The sequence below is a fragment of the Amblyomma maculatum genome, chromosome 1, assembly GCF_055883805.1.
Source record: "Amblyomma maculatum isolate TAMU_Amacu chromosome 1, ASM5588380v1, whole genome shotgun sequence".
NCBI lineage: Eukaryota > Metazoa > Arthropoda > Arachnida > Ixodida > Ixodidae > Amblyomma > Amblyomma maculatum.
In genome coordinates this window covers 64,143,004-64,159,852 of record NC_139344.1, presented here as the reverse complement: position 1 = coordinate 64,159,852, position 16,849 = coordinate 64,143,004, and the positions used below count along the sequence as shown (strand labels likewise).

The following is a 16,849-nucleotide window of genomic DNA, read 5'->3' as shown; positions in this document are numbered from 1 at the left end:
ATTGTTTCCTCAAACAGCTTGGAGATCGAGTTTTTCCCTAGACCAAACAGGTCTGCGAGGAAACATAAGTGCACGTCAAGTCTCAGCCTCATGAGTACAAGTAGCACCTTGTCCTCTGGGTCAAGCACCTCGTTCCAGGGCTCTTCGATGGCATTTTTGTATAGGCTCACTACCCAGAGAAATGCTTGTTCATTTGGCAACCCGGTATAATAAGCCACCTTTCCTGTCGCACCTGTGATGGCAAAGTATCCCCACCTTCTAGGGGCCTTCATTCCTTTCTCCTTCCCGCAGAATTTTAAGTTCATTTACGAGACTCTCAACATGCTCCTTGAGTTCGTTGAAATCTTTGCACTTAGCAAGGTATTTTTCTTGCATGCACTCCGGTAGCTGACGCCACCGCTGGTACCATTCTTGTTCGGGCTCATTCAGGCTTGGCGTTGAATGCAGTGGTGGTGCACTCATGTGAGTGGGTCTCCCTCCTGTTACTGACACACGGTGAGTTACGGAAAATGTTAAGGTAAACGCTACAAGAGAAGAAAAGAGCCGACTGGGTCATGGTTCAAATGAGAGCTGTTTCAATATGTATTATGGAGTGTTGAATCTAGCCATTAATCAAACCGTGGCAGGAGGTTCGTTAAAGCGGCAACCAGCAGAACAATGTCGTCTAGGTAATCTTTCATAAAATAGGGGACTACGTTTCGAAGGATGCGGAACCTCTTCATGCGTCCTATGGCTTGTTCCACTCTGATGCGGCGGCGGGAAATCTCTCGGGATTCGTTTACCTCTTTTTGCGGCAACTGTTTTTTTCCCTTGGTGAAGGCTGGTACAATCAGCTTTACACCTAGTGTTGCTAGCTCTTCAGCCACAGTGAACCCTCGGTCGGCCATCACCTCATCTCCGTGTTCGAGCTTCTCGGTGAAGTCCGTGAACAAGACAAGCTGCTTGTCGCTGATTTTTCCTCCCCAGCACTCTGACACATACGATACTAACCCGTACGGGGTTATTCCTACCAAGAACTTGAGGGTGGTCGCATTTTTATAGCTTGAGAATGTTGTGCTTTGTGCTGTTGATGCACTTGCTCTTTCAAGGCGGACTTCAGTGCTGTCGATGATGACTCTTACATTTCTATATTTCCCTCTAAATAGTTTTGGTTTGCATGTGTGGAAGGCCACATCGTCTGGCCACACAACAAGCCCCTTCAGCTCAGCCACCAACACAGTGATTGTTTCCTCAAACAGCTTGGAGATCGAGTTTTTCCCTAGACCAAACAGGTCTGCGAGGAAACATAAGTGCACGTCAAGTCTCAGCCTCATGAGTACAAGTAGCACCTTGTCCTCTGGGTCAAGCACCTCGTTCCGGGGCTCTTCGATGGCATTTTTGTATAGGCTCACTACCCAGAGAAATGCTTGTTCATTTGGCAACCCGGTATAATAAGCCACCTTTCCTGTCACACCTGTGATGGCAAAGTATCCCCACCTCCTAGGGCCTTCATTCCTTTCTCCTTCCCGCAGAATTTTAAGTTCATTTACGAGACTCTCAACATGCTCCTTGAGTTCGTTGAACTCTTTGCACTTAGCAAGGTATTTTTCTTGCATGCACTCTTGTAGCTGACGCCACTGCTGGTACCATTCTTGTTCCGGCTCATTCAGGCTTGGCGTTGAATGCAGTGGTGGTGCACTCATGTGAGTGGGTCTCCCTCCTGTTAGTGAAACAAAAAAGGTCATAAGTTGCGAACCTGCACATGCTTTAAGGGGGAGCTGCAAGAGGTTTTGAAGCAAATCTGTTTATGCATCAGATGCATTTACAACATCGTGCTGGTAGACCCAAGGACTACAGACACTGCACATAAATGCATGCCATTCAAGAAACAAAATATACAGTAATGCAGGCAGAGCATATAATGCTTTATTCCATGCTCATAGCATTATAGCTTTATTATATGATCATAGCATCATTATAGAATTGTAAGCTAAAATGCTTTTACGTTGAGAACAAAGTACTACTATCTAAAGGAAAGAAAGCAGCTAAAGACTACAACTGGAAGTTTGTTCGGTTGTCACAAGGCAAAATTTTGATGCGTAGGGCAGACAACTCCACTTTTCTGCACATCACAAGTGAAGATGACTTGGCCAACGTCGTGTGACTGTTCTTTTTTTTTTCTGTCGTTCTTAGCATGACATTTTTTCTGTTTCTTTTGACATGGCTTTTACGTTTCAACAAGTTGACGATTTGATGCGTAATAAAGGTTTTCAATTTTCCATTGTAACATGCGAAGCAACCTAAATAACTTGATTGTAATCTGGTTTTGATGTCATAGCCGTGAGTGAAACTTGGCTCAAGCGTGGTGAAGCAGTCTCTTTCCCGGGTTATAAATTTTTATCCCAGCCACGGAATACATGGGCAAGGGGAGGTGGGGTAGGGATGTTTGTCAAGGATAGTGTCTCCTACCAGGTAATGTGAGTGGCGTCTATTAGTTTTGAATGCATTGAAACCCTATTCATAAAACTTCAGGATGGTTTGATAGTTGGTGTGGGGTATCGGCCACCAAACACGCAGTTCCTTGAGAAGTTTGAAATGATCCTAACAGAATGTTTTCATGGGCGGCGCTCTAATATTGTCATAATATTGTAAGCTCTAATACTGTAAGAACTTTTTAGACATCCTTAAAAGTGCCATTGAACAGAGCTCTTGCATAACTCTTGCATTGTATAACAGCGGGCAGCTTCCCGCCGCTCCTTGCAGCAGGGAGAACCGGCTGAAAGGAGCACTTTTGTCCACCAAGCCCGGCGCGCCCCCATCGTCACGTGCCTCCCTGATGTCACATAGTTTGCAAACAGGGAGAGGTCTATTAGATTGTTTGTGTTAATTTTGAAGTTTTCCTTTACAAGGTCTGCAGTAACATTGCACTTGTTTTGTATTTGGACCCATCACTAGCCGTAAAAGCTATGAGTCCAACCAACTGTTCGTGTACGTTTCTTAGAACAAATAAAGAAAAAATAGAAAAAAAAAGTATAAATGCTCTGTGTTGAGTCAACACAAAGCAGCAAATAAATTTGCAGTTATGCTTAATGGTGCTGTCATTACCACAACCTGTTAGCTTATTGTTTGCCCCCTTTTTGCACAGTAGAACATGGCTATAAACTTCACAGGAGCCAAATCATTCCTTCTGCTTCATATCTTGTTCATACTCTTTCACGCCATTAAATATCTTGCATACTGCTGCCAGCAAACATGGCACAAATGCTTGAGCAGTAGCATGGTCTCAGGACCAGCAGCCAGTGCTCAGCAGAGCTAAAGTAATGCCAAGCCACGGATTCAAGCATTCACGTTAACTTTGCGGGCGGCAGTGTATGGGATGACAGCCACTTTATCGTCTTTTCAGAACACCACCTGAAGGTTTCTGTGGACCAATACTGGCATTTCCAATGAGTCTTTCAGAAACACAAAAATGGGGCTATCAGGAAACTCAAAACCCCTGGGACTATCAACATGCACCTAAAAATGGAATGAGATACATCAGAATTTATAGCTCAAGCAACCGGCCTGTGTTGCTAAGTTGATTAGGAGAAAAAGCTGGGCAAGTGGTTACACGTACATGGCAAGAAACAGCACAGTAGACAAGCACTGAAAAAGGAAAGAGGCTAGGTAAGTGCTTGCTCCAACTGAACTTAATTTCGAGAAGTTCAAAATTTTTTTATGAGTACAGTATGCCAGAAAGCCAAAAGACAGAACCAAAAATAAAGACTAATAGACACTCAAAATTCCCAGTTGTCAATGGTGTGCACATGCATTTATGCTTATATAATATGACAGTTTTCAGGCTTCTCACCAGCTTCCTCCATTCTGCACTTCATGCAGTCACGGTGTATAATAGTGAAACAGACAGGAAACGGAAGAAGCAGCAGGCTGGCCACTGCCATCCAAAGAGGCACATTGCCTAAAAGGTCCAGAAAAAAAAAAACAGGGAAGGGAAGTAGAAAAAAAGAGAGAAACAAGTGGAGTATGATGACCAGCACAAAAAGTAAGCCACAAAGAATTAACACACCAAAAGGAACAAGGCATGCAGCATGAAGTGTAGTACTGGCGCAAAGACTGCAACTGTTGTCCACTCTGTAATGGAGTACAGTAAAGAACATTTGCACGCCATACCAGTTGGGGCTTCACGTGTTCGGCTGAGCTCCAGGAGCGCCTCGACAGCATCTGCTGTTTCCGACTGATCTTCTTCACCTCCACTGTGAGCGAGTGCAATGGGCTGCTGCCCATCACTAGCCGGATCAGTGTACGCTGCAAGGATAGACATCTGATTATCTAGGCTGATCAGGAGTGCCACGTTCAATCTGATCTTGCCAGTAGTGAGCAGATGGCATTAAACAGTTGCGAGAACTGCTATCTGCCGACAACAAAACTGGTGCAGTTTCTTGAAATTGAAGTTGTTTCCCACGTTCTTATTGAGCAGGAGTCGCAGCAAGTGAGAGAAGTCGACTAAGTGGGGCAAAAAATGGAAGAGTGCAATTCTGCAATTCTTTCTGTGAAATGCACATTTTTAAAGAGGTACAAGATGCACATTGCTCAGGCGGGTGCATATTTTAAGAATGTAATGGAAGGGATATAAATGGATTAAAATTTAGGATAAACAAACTAAAATCTCTGGCGCGTGCATACGTACACAGCAAGATGCATTGCATGTTTAGCTTCGAAAATACTAAAACGCATGCCAATCTCCAATATCATGGGTGTCAAACTTGCAACCGGACACTGTCACTGCAATGGCCTAACATAGGCGCACGCAAGCGACTAATCGCGGGCAGCTGTGGCCATACAGTGGAAGGAAGCTGAGGGCGCCAGCTTTCACCAGCATGCTGTTTGCATACGTTCGCGAGCGAGATACAGGCATGTAAAGGCTGGTTTACGTGCAAGCGATTGAGCGAACTGAGCGGCGATGTGCATGCGACAAGTGCGAAAAATTTCCAACAAGTTGAAACTACGCCGCTCTTGCCGTTCATGCCACCACGACAGATAGCGACAGCTCAGAACAGGTTTTTGCGCCGCCGCGGCAGAAATCGCTATCGTTACCGCTTGCATGTGAACCAGGCTTAAGCAGGCGGCGCGTCACGTCCACTGCATGCCACTGCACAGTCATGGAAACCTGTCTGCGACTACAGCTGCCAGGAAACGTAATAAAAACCGCGTGAACGTCCTTGCGTACAGAACAGCGACATTATAGATTAAACCGAGGCGTACCTGGGCTTCGTTTCCGCTTCAAACTTCGCTCGAAACGATCACACTTTTTTTTGTCGCCGTCTGGATTAGGCTTCGTGAAAACAAAGCGGCTCGGCACCCAGTCCGGATGGTCCGGGTGCAACGATGGTGAACCTGCGTTCGGGACAAAGCAAACACATGATTGACCGCCCGTGCTCGTGTTCACTCATCAAACATGCGTGTCAATGCTTGTATATGCGCATACGCGCTGTGCTTACCAGCAATGAAGTGCGCGCCACAGATCCGGTCATCCTTTCCGGGCGCCCAATTCGCTCTCCGCATGGCTTGTACCCACTGTTTGCACCGCTTTTCATCCTTCGGAAATCGGAAAAAACCTATGCCATTGCCCTTCTTCACGCGATTAGCGCATCCGACCGCGCAGCAACTCAGCGGCATGGCGAAAAACAAGCGAAATCTGCCGCTATTCCTTTGTTAACATACTCCCAACGTAGCGACGCGGCCGCACGCAGGCGAATGTTTTGCCCACCAGGCTGAAAGCACGTGCTCCGAATACGTCATCGGTGACGTAGGCCGGGAGAGGTCTATTAGAGTAAAGGAAGCTGCTATTGTTATTATTAATAGTGAGCAGGATATATTTACTACCTTACAATTGACGAGAAAACAACAGCCTTTCATGATCCAAAGTCAGGTATGAAGAGATACGAGGACCTGCAACCTATCGACTAAGACATTATTTTTCGTATGCTTTTTGTTTTTGTTTTTATGCCACGCACCGCTGCGGACAGCGAGGCGACACAACCCAATATTGACTGGTGGTGACAGCAGTAGAAGAGGACAAAGATACTACCAAAGACTTTGGCAGTAGCAGCAGCAGCACTTGGCCGATCGCCCTCTGTGGGTATGTGCGATAAGTTATTTGGTCAACAACAACCTGTTTAAAACGCTCTACACATAAGACACAAGCAGTATGTGCAGCAGTGTTTCGCGGATAAAAGACTTGAAATGGTGGCATATGGCTGCAGTACTAGTGACGTCACCTGTTGGGCTCAAACAGAAGCGCCCTCTGTAAATGGCCTATACTGACTCATAGTCGCAGCCAGAACTCAGGACCTATATGGATTGTGCAACTTAGCATTACTCAGTACTCTATAAGTAGCTTACTACTAGGTATAGGGCATGCACAAACATTAGGTATGACGCATAGACATAATGCTTCCGTATTCTGAGACTCAAGCCTTCTTGAGTATCTGCCGAATTTCTTTTCTCATGGCGCTTGTTAGAACGATAGGAACTGTTCCTTCTCCAGGGCCCGCATAACAGATGAGATTTGGAGGGGTACGTGTCCGATGATTTCGCGCGTATTGTGACAGATGGCGCTGACCGCTGGGTTGTGATTTCGGCGTGCTTCGAGGGCAACTGCAGATCCGTCAAGTGGGTTAGTGGCGAACGCGCAAGCACATATGTAAAGGTGTAAGCGAGCTGATTCGTCCTGGATGTTTTTTACCTGTGCAACGCAGTGCGTTAGCTGAACAGGCTCTTTTAGATGGGGCTCTTGATTTTGTGTTTTGTCGCCTTAATGCTATAATTGTCGATATTCAAGCGCAATATGAAGGAAATATAATTATGTCAGGGCAGGAAATCAGCCGAATCCTTGAGATATATTCCTCTGTTTCTGAGCTTCTTCAGCGCCCAACCCCAATAAACCTATGAAAAGAGAAGAGAATGCCAACGCTTAATTATCTCAAGCAACCACTGTTTCACTGGCCGTCGGAAGCAACCACAACAACCAAAACATTAGCACTGATGTTCATAAAGCAGCAAACCTGCCCCGCTTCATACTCTAAGGTACTGCTTAAAATTCTTGTCGCGCATAGTCTAGATGTCATTTATTACTTAGACGGCTAACATCATAATGATGAAAAATGAGTATACTCCGTACAATGGCATTTGGGTAGTCTGCAGATCCGCTGTGTTGCTGGCCAGTTGCCCGTCCGAGTGCTTGCCTGAACTGCGTGTTTCGTAACGACGCTTGTTATCATCCACCAACGAAATAATGAAAGCAAGAGGAACAATGATCTTTGAAGCAAACCGGACTGCATAGTCCTCACTGAAAGCGCGCTGGCCACCAAATGATCCCCTGGCGCCCATCATCGCCATCATCTACAGGGACACTACACGACGGGCGGCAGCGAGTTTAGCGACGCTCGATGAAGAAACGTCCCGCCACATTTTACGGGAGTCTTATACAACCGAACGGCAACGGGTGGTAACGGGGCTGCCCATGGCCGTTTACATGTTTCGCCAGACCTCGGTATTCCGGCTTTTTTTTTTGATCTGGATGATGGCGGTGAATGACGACCGCTACCACTGCGTACCTCTTTAAATTGTAGCATGCGCTGACGACGAAAACGCGCAGAGGTGTGAGAGAAAGAAGTGCGCTAGCTCCAAGACTGAGCTCTATCGCTGTTTCTGGAATCTGAGCCTGCCCCGGGCTCAACTGTGAGGGGCCTCGTTTACGCGACATTTGGTGGAGCTTCTGGGTAGGACTTTCATGCACCGGACGCCCCCTATTAGCTGGGACCCAAGCCCAGGAAGCAGCCCTGAGGTAGAGACCCCAGTACATCAGAGCAAAATAATGGCTTGAGGGGCTAGTTGGTGCTGTGATCCCCTAGTGATCCCCTTATACATACAAGTGATCCCTATATACAAGTGATCCCCTATATACATAGAGTTGCGCACTGCCTGAAAAAGGTGGCAAGTAGGTTTGAGGTGCCAGTTGTGTTTTCTGCCCCCAAAAAACTGGGTGGGTTATGTGCATTATAGGGAGAAAAAAGAAAGGACAATGTGATAAGAAGCACGTAAAGAGTTTTAGTGGATGTCGGGTGGGAGTGATTTATGAGGTTCCTCTGACGTGCGGTAAAGTATATATAGGGCAAACTGGGAGATGTATCAATGATAGAATGAGGGAACACGAGAAGTCCATAGAAAATGGCAAGGGGTCAAATTTACCCCTGCACTGTAAGAAGTGCAAGGGTGAGCCGTTGTTTAGCAGGCTTAACATTTTAGGAAAGAGTCGGGATAAGACGGCGCGCAAAATTTTAGAGGCGTACTGGATACAGAAGAAAGAAGAGAGATGTATTAGTGAAGCTTTGTTGAGTTTACGAAGAAAAGAATTTACTTTTATTGATCAATCCTCCTGAGTAATGCAAAGAACGAGATTATTATCGGGTCTCAAGCTGTTATTCTTGGCCTAAAGCTGTTATTCTTGGACTCCTCTTACGTTTTGGGGCCATGAATAGTTTAAAGAATCTTTTTCCCTCAAGTACATGGGCTTCGTGGCTTCGTTGACGTTGGCAGGTTAAAGTTTTTCAATACGTAAAGACTACACAAGTTATGTGGTGTGGATGGACATGTGCTACTGTATATGTGTGGCGGTGGTATTTAGTGTATGACTATGTGACTATGTGGTGATATTTGCTTCTCCAGCGTGGTATGAGTTACTGGGCAAAGCAGAGGTGTGGAGTAACAAGACAGTGTAGAATTTGTGACTGCCATGTTTGGACGATATTTATGGTCAGCGAGGAAGAAAGTGCCACTATCCCCTTGGCAAAGAAGAGGAAGAAGAGAAGGAGAGGAAGAAGAGAAGAAGAGGAAGATGAGATTGGTGACTGCCATGTTTGGACGATGTTTATGGTCTGCGAGGAAGAAAGTGCCACTATCCCTTTGGCAAAGAAGAAGAAGATGAGAAGAAGAGGAAGATGAGATGTACCTGAGTGTAGAAGAGGAGGAGTGGTGAAGAGGAAGTGTTTTCAGATTCTTATTACAGTTGGTAGTGTGCGCGTGTGTTGTGTATCTTCTCTTGTGTTTGTGTTTGTTGCGCCACATTTCTGAATACATCAGAGCAGTCGCCGTCTGCAAGATCATCTTCCCGATTGCAGTCTTCTCTCTGACCACAAACTAACAAGGAACATTGGTGTAAGCGCGATGAATTCGCTAGTATCGAGAACTCCTGTCCTGCTCCACCAACAGCGAGATCCACCACGTTTCCACGGCCTGCCCCATGAGGACGCTGAAGACATGCTGGAGTAGTTCGACCGAGTCGCTGTCTTCAACGCCTGGAACGCTGACTCCAAGCTGCGCCATGTCTACTTCGCGCTGAAAGATTCTGCTAGAACATGGTTTGAAAATCGTGAAGCAGGACTCCGCACATAGGACACATTTAAGGGGGAATTCTTGCGTACATTCTCCAGCGCACTTCGCAAAGAAAAAGCGGAACTTCTTTTAAATAGCCGAATACCGCCTTTGAAGTTGCGAAATGTTTCGCTCTTCAAATTATCCTGAGACATGGCGCACCAGAGGTTCTGATCACAGACAGAGGAGCAGCATTTTTTGCAGAGCTCATCCAGCATATCCTTATTCTTAGCGGCACCAACCATCTCCGGACAACTGCATACCATCCCCAAACAAACGGTCTGACATGAAATCTGAACAAGACCATTGCCGACATGTTGTCGATGTATGTGGACGTCCATCACAAGACGTGGGACGAAGTATTACCTTACGTAACATTTGCATATAACACCGCCGTTGAAGAAACGACCAACATGACTTTCAGCCTAGTTTACGGACGAAAAGTGACGACCACGCTCGACGCCATGCTGCCTCATATAGACGCAATTCCAAATGACGATGGCGCTTTTTTTCTACAGCGTGCAGAAGAGGCCCGCCAACTTGCACGAGTGCGAATCCAGCTGCAGCAAGGCCGAGATGCAGAACGCTACAACCTGCGGCGGCGTACTGAAGATTATCTTCCAGGTGACCCTGTCTGGGTTTGGTACCCTATTCGACGACGCGGACTCAGTTTTCAAATTTTCAAATTACAAGAGTTGAACGCTGCTGAATCAAAAATTGAGCGAAAGCATTAGCTGCGGTTGACCGAGCGCTCTTCTTCTCTTTTTCTTATTCCTCATCCCATATATAAAGCCCCGCTTTAACCAAGTCGTATGAACGTGCCTTACCCCTATACTTACCCCTATAGGCATAGGGGTAACATGAATGCCAGGGTCCTAGCAGGCTGATTCTGACATAACCGTCCCATGTGAAACGAGAGACCCAAGTTGGTAGCTCCTGCCAACTGAGCCGCGGCTCCGACCACGCCACGCCGACCGCTTCAGTTGGGAGCCCATCTCTCGCTTTTGTGTCAAGTGGGGTGTGACGTTACAGCGCCACGTGGGTAAGAAGTCGCTACCGCCGCGTTACGCCGACCGGTTTAGTTCGTAGCCCAGGAGCCCAATTCTCGACAATTCGCCATTTTGTTGAAATTGTGACCTACGCGTGACGTGTGCAGTAGGATGGTGCCAGGTAACGTAAGCAAACAATCAGGTTACGCATTCTGAAACACGTGACTGTTCTGAGAACCAATCAGAGAAACCAAAATGGCGCCGAACGTCGGCCATGTGTGTCGAGAATAGGGCCCCAGCTTTCACCCTAGTGCTACGTGCGGTGTGACGTCACAGCGTCACCTGGGTAAGATGTACGTGGCTACCGGCGCGCTACGGTGAAGGCTCGAAACCTAGAGTAGTATTGCTTTCGTAATAAAACTCTTGCGCCGTTATTTTAGTCCCTACCGCATTCTTCGACGCGTTGGTGATCTGGACTATGAAGTCGTTCGTCGTAAAGAACCAGACCTCCGACGTCCCAAGCGTTCTGATGTGGTACACGTGGTCCACCTGAAGCCTTTTCATGCCAGACAACGGTGACTACTATTCTGCCCTCACTTCAGTTTAGCATCGGCCAATGCTTCCCGAACGGGGCGGGCAAATGTTCCATGTACTGACGACGAAGGCGCGCAGAGGTTTGTGAGAAAGATGTGCACTAGCTCCAACACTGAGCTCTAACGCTTTTTCTAAACTCTGAGCCTGCCCCGGGCGCAACTGTGAGAGGCCCCGTTTACGCGGCAATATGTCGGGGAATGTGGAGGAGAGGTGTCTGCGAGACGAAGCATATGGCGTGCAGCTCTCTCCTTGTGCGATCACCTTTTTTGTTTTGCACATGCCGCCCGTTGCATCACACGAATAATAATTGGTTCACAGGAAAGGAAAGAGGCAGCATCTGTCACACTTGTTCTGTGCACCCCTAAACCGCACCGTAAGGGAAGGGAGGGAGGTGGGAGTGAAAGCGGAAAGAGAGAAAGTGGTGCTGGTATTGGAGGGCTCTTGAGTAATTTCGACCACCTGGGGATCTTTAACGTGCACTTACATCGCACAGCACACAGATGCGGAAGGACGGAAAAAAGAAGTAATGAAATAAACAAAAACAACAAAGGAAGGGAGAAGTCTGTTGCATCACTCGGAAATCGAAAGAAAGAGAAAGAAACAAAGATAATTAGAAACGCAAAGTAGAAAAATAAAGACAATGAATAAAGAACAAAAGAAAAAAAGAAAGGAAAACTTTGACGCATGCTATTTTCATTGTTCCCTTAAGTCGACAGTATGCTGTGGGGCTGCTAAGTCGGCATAATATTCTGCTGCACTGCGAGAGGAATTTATTATATTTTCATGTTATTATTACAAAGGCATTAAATGGATATGCTTTCAAGGTCATGTCACCACGCGTTTGTGGGCATGATTACGTTCGAACGAAACAAGTGACATGATGAAAAACACAGCGCTACAGACGTAGACGCAGGTGAAGAACAAACAGGACAGCGCCCGTCCTATTTGTTCTTCACCTGCGTCCACGTCTGTAGCGCTGTGTTTTTCATCATGTCCCCGTACCAACTCGCAGAGATGTCTCTTCTATTACAGAAACAAGTGATAAGGAAACGAATGCTTGCACCAGGTAGAGGATAAAAAATCTCGCTGGGAAAACAATGTTTTTCATAGAGAGTAATTAGTTAATTTATTAGACCCAATTAAGTCAGTCGGACGTCGGGTATGTCGTGTTACCAAAAGTTTGTCGGCAGCATTATGTTCGAACGAAACGAGTGATAAGAAAACCTATCAGTACACTAGATAGACGAAAAATTCTCACTAAGGAAAATTTGGCGCATACGGAGTAATTAGTTAATAATTAGACCCAATTAAGTCAATCAGATTTTAAAATACCCGAGGTGTACTGTCGACGTCCAAGGGAAGTCTCGCCGGGTGTTACGTCATAGTGTGACGTCACAAACCTGAAGCCTCTTCTTCCGTGTGTCTTCTTTCTTCCACCAAGGATGCCTACGCATTCCCCCAGTGCGGTTGCTACAGTGATCTCAAGCGTTTTGGACTACTAATAATAAACTATAAAAGTCTAATATCAGAGCAACACTTTCCATGCTGTGTGGTATAGATAAGTCCTCAATTACGTGTGCTATAACTATACTCTGTCGTGTGCCTGTGACATAAAACTTGGGGAAAATCCACGTAAAAAAATAAATGGCAGCACAACCGTATTGTAGGTTGCGCAGTATGAATTGTTGATGGTTTCTTGCCTTAGTCAACATACCTGCAGTCACCAGAAAGGACGATATGCAGAGGCAGTGATGCAAAATTATTAAAGGTGCTATCGATACTATCAATATTTAAGTCACTATAGATCTATCGTTGGTAAAAATATCGATAGTGATATAGATAGCGCTATCTATATTAGCATCGGTGGTATTATCGATAGCACTTTCAACAGTTGGTACAATGAATATATAAAATTTACCGTGCGAAGTGACTGCAGCATAAAATTGGTTTTCGGAGTGCTTGGTGTGACGGTGGTGACAACGATGACAGGACTATCCTTTCTCGTAGCATACGCGTCACCGAGCTCAGACCAGCTAGTAAGCAGAAGCGGATGCAATTCTGATATGTTGGGGAAGCATACAGTGACAATTTGAAGAGGTCCCGAAGTTACTGTCTGGAGATGAGTACATTGCCATTTCTTTTGGTCGGTCCTGTGTTCCGCTGAGAGCTGAAAGAACGTTCGAGCCTCTGCTGAAAATGCAAGTTGGTAAAGCAGTGCACCGAGATTGCGCGTCTCGTCGTTACATGATAGGGTCTTTATGTTTATAGGATTTATAGGGTTTTACGTGCCAAAGCAACTCATGCTAGGAAAGACGTCGTAGTAGAAGGCGGAAAAAATTTCAACCGCATGTGGTTCTTCAACGCGCACTGAAAACATATAGTACACTGACTCCTTGATTTTGCCTCCACCGAAAAGCATCCGCGGCGACCTGGATTGAGTCCGCATACTTGGTTTCAGCAGTCGTGCGCGCCCTAACCACTGATCCATCGCAGGGGTCCTTCCTTAAAAAAATGGGCACTTATGAAGAAAGTTAACATCCCTTGCGACTCTGCTGGATCCACGATTAAAGAGGTGAGCGTTTTCAATCAAAAGAAACGTAGATCATGCAGTGCCTTTATGGTTGGTGAACTAAGCCGGCGAATGTGGGAGGGCTAGGCCTACAATTGAGCATCTTGACAACAGGTTGTGTCAAACGAAGCTGCGGCAGAAAGCCCAACTCAGGAAAGACGGTGACAGGAGCTCCAAGCCGCAACATCCAAAACGGAGTTAAGAGTTCGGCAATACTAGGAATAACTTCCACAGGAAAGGAAAGGCAGCCATTTAAAATTCTGGAGGTGTTCCCAATGTTCTACAACGTCGCTCTTTGCACTGGTCAGGAAGCACTTGTGCGTAACAGCAAAGTCGATAGTGGCAGAATACATAGTGTAGCAAGCGCTGAAGATGACGACGCTCAGAGGTGTGAAAACAAATCTAGAGGGCACTTTGGACCACTAAAGTACGATGAGGCGAAAGTCATTATAGCGCGATGGATCGTAGCCCTCCACTACGGCACCTCTATCTCCCTCACTCTCACCTTCCTTCCTTCCTTTACGGCGTGGCACTGCCGCATGCCCCCCAGGCTTGTGCGTGCCCTTGGCTTCGGTCTTAGCTATCGACCTTGTATCTTAGCCCCACTGGCCTCACCTGAATCATCCTAGTAAGCTTCCAGCAAAGGTGTCGCCTCTCCCGAATAGCTTACAGATACAAAAATCGGTGCGTGCTGGACTATGCTGAACTGCAAGGGGTTGCTTTATGATGGATGCATTTTGATATATAATCAGTTTGCGCTAGATTGGTCTCGCACTTTTCCTGGCGATTGTACCTCTTCTTCGGATGGGCCAGCCTCAAGCCAGTCGGCGAACAGTAGCATCAATCGCTGTGGGTGAGTGACGACGGTGCTCAAGCCTCGAAATAATAATTTAGGCTACTGTGAAAGCTAGTCAACAATGCGAATATTCACCTTGTTTTGCAGAAAACAAATATAGGCTGGGCTTAAAAACGTTGCAACAAGCGAAGTACCATTGCTAGCAGTGACACAAAAATAAACAAATAACACCAGTTTCCTGAAACTTTTATGGTTGCAAATTGCAATACAATTTTTCCAGAAGAACAACATCTATTTCAAGAGTGGGTAATATTACTGTAACAACTCAACATGCTGTTTTAAACCTTTTTAGGTTATACTTTCAGGCACATTGCTTGCATGCAGCCACATTATTGGCGGCGATGGTGGGGCGGCACTATACTTTGGTGTGAGATCATGAAATCTCTTGACGCATGTCGACTTTGCCGTGCAGCACAGGTATAATACTTTAGACTCGATAGCGGTGGAGAATCTCGAAGGCTGCCATCTCAATAGCTTATAAAAATGCCCGTGCAGTAAGGGTATTAGCCTCCTCAGCACTCATATATTGTTAAGTACGCAGTCGTTCACGCTCTGAAGTTATTGTGTAATTCATTTTTTGCAGCAGCAAGCTCAAGTTCTTCACACATTTTGGAGTGCCCAGCCGGTAACGAGATATAAGCATCCTTGCTTGTTTTTTTTTCTGTTCATTCAATATGCATTATTCCTAACCATATCATTTATCGCTGCGAATGTTCGTTGCTCATCTCCGAAATGTCAAGTTAAGCGCTCGATATTCATAAATGGGGGCATCCGAAGCTCCCACTTATGAAAGCGATACAGCGGGTTGTTTGAATGCCTTGATTTAATGTTACGCCATAGCTCTCACACTTATTTGGGGATAAAATATTTAGTTCTTTTTCACGCTTTGAGTGCCATTGAACCATAAAAAGAAAAACATTCGCTTTTAAATTTCTTTCCTTTGAACTCTATAAGCGATTTGGTGTTGCCAGCATGAGAAGACGATTTGGAGGACGTCAGAAAATAATCTCACTAGGTCTCCCGCGAAGCTACACGAGGCTTGACCACGTGACTCCCATCATCTTGACCGAGACAAATGGTCGCAGGACACAGGCGCCCACTCGTATCGTTTATCTGCTACTTCCTCGCCAATGCCTCTAAAACACGCCGAAGCTGAGCTTCTCTGAAAATGTCGCCGCGAGCTGAATCTGACATTTGAGGCTAGCGGTGACTTCTGACGTCTCTTCTAGAGACGATGTCTTCGCGCTAGAACTCTTTTTTTTTTTCGTAGACAGGTGATACGCCTAAATAGTGGCCACCTATGTTCCAGTGACGTTTGAAAGCCTCTTGACAGTTATATAACTGAAAAGTACGCAGATGACTTTCTGTGATGTTTCTCTCCGCTATTTCACTGAAGGAGGAGAAGGAAGAAGAAGAAAACCGCTTTATTTTAGCCCTGAACTGGGGTTTCAGCGTTCTCGGCATCAGCTTCGCTTAAAATACCATTAGCAGTTCGGCGGGTCTTCGAGCAATATTAGCCGCTTTTGAAAGAAGTGCGTAATTTGTTGAAAATTCATTTGAGGAGAGCGATTAAACAAGAGGATACTAAAAAGATGTCACAACGGGAACTAAATGAGCGGCTGCGCTGGTTATGGTGCAGGACGATTAAATATTGAGCAGAAGTTGTGAATCATAACCAAAAGTTAATAATACTTGCGAATTTCAATTGCCAGAAAGAAGGCTAATACATGTAGTAAATGGTAAACTAATGTAACGGCAGAGAGTCGAAAACAGTAATGGTATTAGTAATTCCATTGAAATGACCGTAGATATTAGGACTTTAAGTTTACCGCTGCCGCTTACCATGGCCGTTTACCGCTACCGCGCTAGCACGCGCTAATTGGTCCCTGCATGCGAAGTCCGGCTGAATTTGACAGGAATGTGGCGCCATATATTGGCCTCGGGGTTATCTGCGCAGGCGTACTGACGCTCGCGCGGTAGCGGTAGACGGTAGCGCTAAACTAAAAGTCTCTGTGGGAGTAATCCCGTTGCATACAGAGGCCAACCGCTACGAGGCGTAACTGCCAATTAATGCAAAAACCCCCGCGTGGCGGTGTTCTTTGCAGGGTGTTCTATCAACTGGTTCTACGAAACACGCTGTAAGGGACCGACGGCCACAACAGATTAGCGCGGGCCCCGATGGAATGCGGTGGCGAACGTCTAACAATGGCACTGCACTCGTGACGACAGGCGGGCCGTGACAGGACGGCTGACCACTCTGTTCTTTTTTCTTTTCTTTTCTTTTGTACACTGGGTTGAGCGCGCTGTCTGGACCTCGCGGGGGCAGACGAGACGCTCATTCAGTGCAAGCGCCCAATGGAAGGACGTGACCCTAGGCGTTTTGCCTTTCCTTTTTTTTATGAGAGAGAGGGTTTAGTCCTCTTAAAGTTG

General features: G+C 46.2%; 1 protein-coding gene across 2 annotated transcripts; it reads right to left on the bottom strand.

The window, feature by feature from the left end:
• Positions 1-344: 344 nt before the first annotated feature.
• Positions 345-5,796, bottom strand: LOC146202680 (uncharacterized). Of its 2 annotated transcripts, XM_084588244.1 has the most exons (5): positions 5,478-5,796; positions 5,242-5,373; positions 4,150-4,284; positions 3,830-3,937; positions 345-1,699 (listed from the first exon to the last, which is right to left on the bottom strand). In XM_084588244.1, exons 1-5 carry the CDS (start codon positions 5,653-5,655, stop codon positions 609-611), a joined length of 1,644 nt encoding a protein of 547 aa, XP_084444370.1. In that variant the 5' UTR covers positions 5,656-5,796; the 3' UTR covers positions 345-608. The 2 variants fall into 2 exon arrangements, with proteins under 2 accessions (XP_084444370.1, XP_084444371.1); XM_084588245.1 differs by lacking the exon at positions 3,830-3,937.
• Positions 5,797-16,849: the final 11,053 nt, after the last annotated feature.